General features: G+C 50.4%; 1 protein-coding gene across 1 annotated transcript in view; it reads right to left on the minus strand.

Annotated features, from left to right (window-relative positions):
• Positions 1 to 298: 298 nt before the first annotated feature.
• KCNK18 (potassium two pore domain channel subfamily K member 18) overlaps positions 299 to 8,787 on the minus strand; it is a 14,224-nt gene continuing 5,735 nt past the window's right edge. The window contains exon 3 of the mRNA XM_008061233.1: positions 299 to 1,095. Within this exon, the coding sequence (XP_008059424.1) occupies positions 299 to 1,095 (797 nt within the window). The remainder of the gene's footprint in view (positions 1,096 to 8,787) is intronic.

The raw sequence follows: 8,787 nt of genomic DNA on the forward strand, positions 1-8,787 counted from the left end.
AAAAAAAAAAAAAAAAAAAAAACGAGGACAGGGAAACTAATTGGACTTTGGAGGCATGATGGCATTTCTCCCCACTCCCACTCCCGGCTAATGTTCTGATGCCAAGGGCATTGGCAAGATTTCTGCAGGGTCTCAAGAGTGAACTGAACTCTCATGAAGGATTTGTCTCCAAGCATCCATGTGATTCAAGTGGCAGGCCGCTATACCCCTGGCCTAGCCACATGGCCCTAAAAGACAAGGTGAGAAGACCAGCTCAGCCAGTGTCTGCCGCTTGAGAGCTCAGCCAGTGTCCGCCACTTTACTTTTTAGCAAGGTGGTCAAACTCCCCTTTTGCAAAGAAAAGCATTAGATTTGTGTAGATGGCAATCAGTCTGTTTTGCACCAGCTTGAAAGCAATCCACAGGATCTCCATTCCAACGATGATGTAAATGGAGAAGAACAGGAAGAAATTAGGGTGTTCTAAAACAGTGTCCCCAAATCCGATGGTGGTTAGCGTGATAAAGCAGAAATAGAAGGCGTTCTCAAAATCCATCTGTTTCTCCCAGAGGGGGAGGAGGGCGGCCGCACAGGAAATGTAAGCAAAAACCACAAAGGCGATGACAGAGAGGGGGACCTCCAGACTCTCCACCTGCTGGCCCACCTCATTCAGGTTGCTGATGATGGAGTGTGAGAGTCTTTCCAACACTAGCTCAGGACACGAGTGACTCTCCATGGCCTGCAGGGGCAGTTGCAGCGTGTTCTGCTTCTCTGATGACAGAAGGCTCTCAGACGCTTGCGAAATGCAGTCTGGGGCTGAAGCACACTTGCCTGGTTTGGAGCCCGGGAGCTCCTCAGCACTAATGATGATCTGGGGGAAGGCTTCCTCCACAGGCTTGGTGGCTGGCTTCCTCCTGCAGAGTGACGAGGAGCACCGTTTGGAGACGAGACGGGTGAAGAAAGGGAGTTTTCGGAACCGATTGTAAGACGTGGACAAGATGGTTGCCAGGATGTCCCCTGTGTCTGTGAGGACCAGGAACATCAGGGGGATGCCAAAGAGAGCATACAGCATGCACAAGTACTTGCCAAGCCTGGTGACGGGGTAGATGTGGCCATAACCTGAAAAAGAAGACAAAGCATAGGGTTCTGTCCCCTCCCCTCTACCTCCAAAGAGCTTTAGAGACCTTCTGCCATTTCCCCTCCTTGGCATGACATTGTACAAAATGTGCTTGAAAATATTCATCTTGGCCAGGCATGGTGGCTCACTCCTATAATCTCAGCACTTTGGGAGGCAAATGTGAGAGGATCACTTGAGGTCAGGAGTTTGAGACTAGCCTAAGCAACATAATGAGACTCCATCTCTACAAAAAGAAAAATTTTTATAAATTTTTTTTAAAGAAAATATTCACCTCAAAGCATCTATCCACTTGTCCGGCATGAGGTCTGCTTTAGTGGGAGGGGCAGAGAGTGAAACCCAGTTTCTCTTTAGAATAAGGAGTAACTCACATTCAGATCTGAGACCTGAAAGGTTCTTGTCAGGGGACAAGCACAGGTCTGGGGGTGAGCTGGTTGCTTTTCTTTCTGCCGTGATCATTTCTGAGCATCCACAAGAGGATGGGCTCAGTTCTGCTGGAAGGACAGAAAGAGCGCAGGTAAAGGGGGATGGGTGGCTTTGCAGCCATCCACACCTCCTTCTTCATCCTCCATGAAGGTGCCAGCTTTTAAGAAGCCACCCTCATCCCCCATGGAGTGTGTGGGCCTCTCTATTTCTTTCTATGTAAGAGGCACTTATTATGTGCCAATAGTGTGCACAGCAGTGTGCATAATGTTAGGGACAGAAGAAAGATGGACAGTGAATAACATACAATTGCTGCCCTCAGAGCCAGCTGTGGATTAGCAGATAAGACAAACTTGTTCATAAATGGCAGTGAAACCATTAGCATCTAGGACCTACCTGGCCCTGGTGTGAATCCCAGCTCTGCCTTCTACAAGAAAGTCACTTGACTGCTCACACTTTCTGGTTTCTTATCTGTAAAACCAGGATGATAATCCCTACTTTTTGGGATGTATGTATGAGTTAATCAGCCCTGCCACCAAACGGCACTTAGTGGGGAGTATCATGCGGGGCTGGTGGTGCCTGACACACAGTGGGCGTTTGGCAGATATTACTGCCCTCACCCTGGAGCGCTAATACAATAGCTACCTACTGAGCACTTGCTGTGAGTTGGGTATCCATCTGCATAGGTATATATTGTGATTACCATTCACAGACGGGGAGATGGAGGTGCAGAGAAATGAAGCAGCTTGGCCAAGAGCACACATGGGTTGCACACTGGGCTCAGGAGTCATACCCCCAGGGCTCTCCAGCTCCCAAGCCAGTGCTCTCAACCTCAGGAGCATGGGGAGAGGAGAAGGACCCTTCAACCTGGGAGAACCAGTCAGCAAAGGGAGAGGTGGCTGAGGCCTCCCACTCTTCAGGGCGCCTCCTTCTGCCAGTCTCCTCCCCCAGAGGGGCAGGTGCAGAAAGATATCCAACCCCATAGTGCAGGTGGTTAGATCCTCAGTGGCTTCAACAAGCAGAGAAAAAAGTCTTTGTATTTGAGGCCTCTTTAATTTTTGATGTCATGAATGATGATTAATACAGAAAACTCCAGCCCAATTATGTAAATTAATTTGAAGGCTACTCCTAGACCGGCTGAGCCCCAGCCTCCTCCACCACTGCAGCTCCCTGTGGCAAACTCTGACCTCAGGCTCTGCTCTCCAGAAACAGGGGCTTCCAGGGTGGGTGAGGGACCTGTGGCCCTTGAAGGGTCTCATCGGTCTGCATCTGTTCCAGAGCACGCTACACCACTCTGTCTGGTTCCCCTAGGCACCATTCGATGGTAGGGCTGGTAAACTCTGTACAATCATTCACTCAATCAGCGAATATTCATTGAGTGTTGACTGCATGTGCTGGGGACACAGTGGTGAGCAAAGTAGATAAGGGATCCAACCTCATGGCACCTCTGGTTTAGTGGGGGAGGCAGATATTAACTTTAAAAAGCCACACTAGTGAGTATGTAATTACAAATGGCCATCAGTCACGGGAAATAAGAGAGTAGATTGTTTTATGAATGATTAGACCAAAGGCGCACATCCTGGATTTGGACTCAGGAAATGTTTCCTCATGAGGTGACATTTGAGCTGAGATCGAGTGGGGAAACACGAATCAGACAGGTGAAGAGAGAGGAAGCATCATGTGCAAAGACCTGCAGCAGGTTCAAGAAAGGGCCGTTCCTATGGTGTTCTGCACATATATCAAAGGGACTGGGAGCGGAAATTCAGCCTCCGTGCACTATTGAGCTCAGTGCTGAGAGCACAGAGCTGTGTCAGCCTGGAGGGGATGCAGTTTCCTAATTTTTCGCCAAGGTGACACCCAGAGTGTAGCTGCCACTCGGGCTTAAGGAGTCAAGAGAAGGCCAGTATGGCCAGATACAGGGAGTTGGGGAAGAGGAACAAGGTGAGGCTGGGGAGGTGGATAGGGCCTAAAGGGTCACATGACAGATGGCAGAGTGCCTTGATCAGTGTGGCAGGCCGCAAAAATGGCAGTCTCCCAGACAAAAATACCCAAGTCCTTATTCCTGGAATTTGTAAATGTCGCCTTATTTGGATGGGGGAGGTCTTTGCATATGTGATTAAGGATTTCTAGATGAGGAGATTATCCCAGATTATCTGTGTGAGCCCTACATGCCAACATAAGTGGCCTTTGTAAGAGAGTGAGACTTTACACGGAGAAGAGGCAAAGGCAAGATGACCTCAGAGGCAGAGATTGGAGTGAGGCCTCCATGAGTCAAGGGATGCTGGCAGCCACCAGGAGCTGGAAGAGGAAAGGAAGGATCCTCCCCCAGAGCCTCCAGAGGGAGCATGCATGGCTCTGCCAACCCCTTGGCGAAACTGATTTCGAGTTTCTGACCTCCAGAACACCAGAATACATTTCTATTGCTTTAAGCGACAAGTCTGTGAAAATTTGTTACAGGAGCCACCGGAAACCAATAAAATCAGGTTTGTTTCTTATAAAGATCACCCAGAGGCCAGGTGTGGGTTCATGCCTGTAATCCCAGAACTTTGGGAGGCCAAGCCAGGGGAATTGCTCGAGGCCAGGGACTTTGAGACCAGCCTGAACAACATAGTGAGACCCAGTCTCTACCAAAAACAATATTTTTAAAAATCAGCCAGGTGTGGTGGCATGCGCCTGTAGTCCCAGCTACTCTGGAGACCGAGGCGGAAAGATCATTTGAGCCCAGGAGAACAAGGCTGCAGTGAGCAATGATCGTGCCATTGCACTCCAGCCTAGGTGACAGAGTAAGGCTCTGTCTCAAAAAAGAAAGGAGCCAAGCATGGTTGCTCACGCCTGTAATCCCAGCACTTAGGGAGGCAGAGGTGAGAGGACTGCCTGAGCCCAGGGGTTTGACACCAGCCTGGGCAACCTGATAAGAAATCGTCTCTACAATAGATCAAAAAAGTCAACCAGGCGTGGTGGTACATGCCTGTAGTTTCAGCTACTAGGAAGGCTGAAGTGGAAGGATTGCCTGATCCCAGCAGGTAGAGGCTGTGGCAGCTGTGAGCATGCCACTGCTCTTCAGCCTGGTTGACAAAGTGAGACTTCCACTCAAAAAATAAATAAATAAATAAAAGGGAAGGAGGAGAAGTGAAGAGAAGGGGGGAAAAAAAAGCAGCCTGGCTGCATCACAGAGAGTAAGATGTTCCAGATGGACACAGGAATACTAGAAATTGTGGGGCCTTTGGCTGAGGTAGGAACTGAGAGAAGTGTAGGGACTGGCTAGACATCAATTTTGGCAGAAATTTCAGCAGGATAGAAGGATTATTTGGATTTGGGGTGTCAGAAAGGAGGTGGACATTTGAGCACAGAGCAGGCACTGTGAATCTACCTGAATCCACTGCTTGGCAAAGGTGGGTTTAGTGGGTTCCAAACAAAGAGCCTTTGTGGATGCTTCAAGATGTTTGCAATCCAAAATATGTAATATGTTACATTCCAGAAAATGTATCACGGAAGCAATTCTCAGAAAGCACACAATCCCTACAAAGTGAGTATATTAACTACCCTAATTATTGAATGCTGAAATGCATAATGGAAAATCATATCACTTTTTATAATGCATTCCTATACTCTGATACAATATGTTTCCTGCACTTAGCCTTTGAGTAATAGCCCGTGCACTTTCCTTTCTAATGCAAGGGACTGGCCCAGTTGGGAATGACTGGGGATTGACTGGCCTCGCACCTGTCAGGTATTCTGTTCCTAGTATCAAGGCCAGGTGCATTTCAGGTGACCCAGAGATGCAGGGCAGAAAGCAGTATCACCAGAGGGACTTTCAAACACCATTATTGATTATGGGCAGTCAGAATATTCCCCAACATCCTCTTCCAGTTGTAATTACTGAGGGGCATGATGTCCTAATTGACTCGTACAATGGGCCGTAGCATCACTTTCTTGCAATTTAAACCAAGCTAATGCATTTCCATTAGATCAGTGACTCACAGCCTGGACTCCTATTAGAATCACCTGGAGGGCTCTGAAAAATACTGATGTCTGGGCCCAGTCCCTAGAGATTGTGACTTGCTTGGTTCTGGGCAGGATCCAGGTATGGGAGCTTGTAAAACTCTCCAGGTAATTCTAATGTGCAGCCAGAGCTGAGCACCTCCTCAAACAGGTCAGTCCTCCTCAAACAGTAACCTGTGTCAGAATCCTGTAGAGGTCTTGCTAAAACACAGCTTGCTGGGTCCTGCAGCCATATTTTCTGGCTCAGAAAGTCTAGGATGAGGCCTGAAAATTAGTTTGCATTCCTAATGAGTTCCCCCAATGCTACTTCTCTGGAACCATACGTTGACAACCAATGCAATAGATCAGTCATTCTCAGCAGGGGACAATTTTGCCCCCCAAGGGACATTGGGCACTGTCTGGAGATATTTTTGGCGTCACCATAGGTGGGGACAGTGAGGAAAATGCTACTGTGTCTAGTAGGTAGAAGCCAGAGATGCTGTTCAACATCCTCCAATGCACAGGACAGCCCCAACGTCAGAGAGTTATCCAGCCCAAGACACCGATAGTCCCAAGGTGGAGAAATCCTGCATTTGATCAACCTAAGTTCTCAAGGAAAAGGAAAAGACAAAGTAAGACCTGGAGTTCCTGGCCCCTTCGCTCACCTCCAGTGTCTTTCTTGCAAGTTGCGTTTCCTGAGCTGTGGGCTCTCCTGGAGAGGACAGCTTCGGGATTTCACCTCAACCCTGCCTCTTGCTCACTGGCACCGATTCCCTCAGGGCCTGAGCTTACTCACCTGTGGGCTAGGACAGTCACCCCGTGGGGTGGTGGTGAGAAATAAACAAGGCACAGCCAGGCACGGAGGCTCATGGGGTCGTGGTGAGAAAGAAACAAGACATAGCCAGGCACGGTGGCTCACCTGTAATTCCAGCACTTTGGGAGGCTGAGGCGGGTGGATTGCTTGAGCCCAGGAGTTCAAGACCAGCCTGGGCAACATAGTGAAACCTTGTCTCTACAAAAAAATTTAAAAAACTAGCTGGGTGTGATTGCACACGCCTGTTACCCCAGTTACTTGAGTGGCTGAGGTGGAAAGATTGCCTGAGCCCAGGAGGTTGAGGCTGCCATGATTGTCGCGATTTGCCACTACATGAGTGAGACCCCAACTCAAAAAAAAAAGCACAAAAAACTAGGCATAGAAAGTACCTTGGCACTGTACCCAGCATGAGCTAAGTGATGTAGTTATTGCTTTTATTCTTTCTTCCCATTGTTTATCCCCTGTCCATACCAGCATTCAGGTGAGTGAGGACCATGAGAGCTTTCCTGGGTTTGGATGCCCATTTTGAAAGCTCAGGGCAGTCGACACCTGCTGCCCAACCAGCAGCCACCTCCCCCGCTTCTTTCCTGCACCACCATTTGACTCAGGAGTAGGTCTAATTGGTCCCAGTCATCCTGGTGATCCAGTTCCCCTGCCGGGGACCAGCTTGGGGCTGGGTAGGAGATCCAGAGGGAGGCCTCTGGGAAGATCCTTGCTGATCGGCTCACCCCTGGAGAGATCCAAGCAGCGCTTACTCGAGGAGATGTGGTTATGCCAGGATGGGACGTGGAGCTGGTGGCCTCTTGTGACTCACTGAGCAGAGGGATGGAGAAAACCTGACGCTCGATGCCATGACCGAGCTTCGTGTCCGCCCGAGCTGTCCTCTCCCTGGACTTCTTACGTGTGAGGCAACACATTTTCCTTGCAGTTGGGTTGAGGTTTCTGTTAGTTCAGCTGCAGGCATCCTGACGGCCACTTCGATAGATGGTCACCAGCTGCCCCTCACACCGACCCTCAGAGGCAAGTCTACGAGGGGCTGTGGACCCCAGTACAAGGCTCAGGGGACTGCATTCCTTGCTGGAGATAACACAGCTCTGACCCAGGATGGCCAGCCTCCAGAATCCACTACCATCCTGGTCATGAGGGACCCAGCTGTGGGCCCATACCTCCTAGGGATCAGCACCAGCTCTCTTGAATGACGACAGGAATCCCAGTCCTTTTTGCTAACCAAAGTGGGCAAGGGCTGAGCAATAGGCCACAATCCAGGTGCGGATTCTGTCCCAAGAGCTCCTGCCCTGCAGTTGGAGGGGGCCGCTCCAGCACCTCTATCTGTGACCCTGCCGCTGGCAGGGGAGGCTTCTGCCAGGCCTGGTTTGGCCCCTCTAACCTGGGCACCCTGCTGCCCCACCGGAAGGGAAGTTGGAGTTGGGCTGGCCATCGTGGAGCCGGCCTTTGTTCCCAGGGGGTCCTTAGCTACTGCTGGCCCCAGACCAGCATGCCCCCAGCCCAGGAGGCCCAACTCTCCGGCAGTGTCTCCCGTCACCCTCCAGCCACTATGATCTTGTCCTCAAAGGGGCCACTACATCCCAGTGTTTGCCCGCACTGTTTCCTCTACCTGGAAAGCTTTCTCACCCTTCTTTGCCTGCTTAAGCTCTACCGACCCACTGATCCTTCCCCAGCACCTCTCCTCTCCTTCGACAAATCAGGACCCTTCCCCAACATCCTGTTTTGCCCCAAGCTGCTTCTCTTGAGCACTCACCAGAGTGGGTGGTCAATCAGTCTGTGTGTTTATGGTCCCTCTCCTCCACTAGAAAAGAGCCCCACCCGGGTAGAAAGGCATCTAATCAGTCCCTATGTGCCGGCTACACAGAAAGCCGTGAGTGGAGGGAGGCAGTGGGGTGTTGGCTACAGACCCGGGTGGCCTCGGCTCAAATGCACGTGAGCTATGTGGCCTTTTGAAACCAGCAGACCCGCAGGTCCTTCTATTTCCCCATCTGGAGTGTGGAAACAATAACAGTACTGACATTGTGGTGAGGATTAGATGAGCTAATCAGCATAAAGAACTTAGAACAGAGCTGGGTATGTCTTAAGTGTCAGCGGGCAAAGCTGCTGTTATCTGTAGGTGTTCAATATAATTATGAGGAGGAAAGGAAGGAAAGAACAGAGGGAGGGAGGGAGGAGGGAGGAAGAAAGGGAAGAGGGGAAAGGGAGGGAGAGAGAAAAGGCCACCTCCACAACCCAGTTCCAGTGTCCTCTGTCACCACTCTCATCAAGGAGCCTGCCCTTTGAGTGGTCCCCAAGAGAAGGGTCTGTTGCTCGAGGGTTCACAGAGCCCATGTTCAAACGAGTGAGTGGTCACTATGGAAGGACAACTTCCCCCCCTCACCTCTGTTTACTACCTCTCCTCCCCCACCCCACACTCCACCCCACCCCACCTCCCTAACTCCCCTGCCCCCAG

The sequence above is a fragment of the Carlito syrichta genome, unplaced genomic scaffold (genome assembly GCF_000164805.1).
Source record: "Carlito syrichta isolate Samal-C Ts95f unplaced genomic scaffold, Tarsius_syrichta-2.0.1 Scaffold305155, whole genome shotgun sequence".
NCBI lineage: Eukaryota > Metazoa > Chordata > Mammalia > Primates > Tarsiidae > Carlito > Carlito syrichta.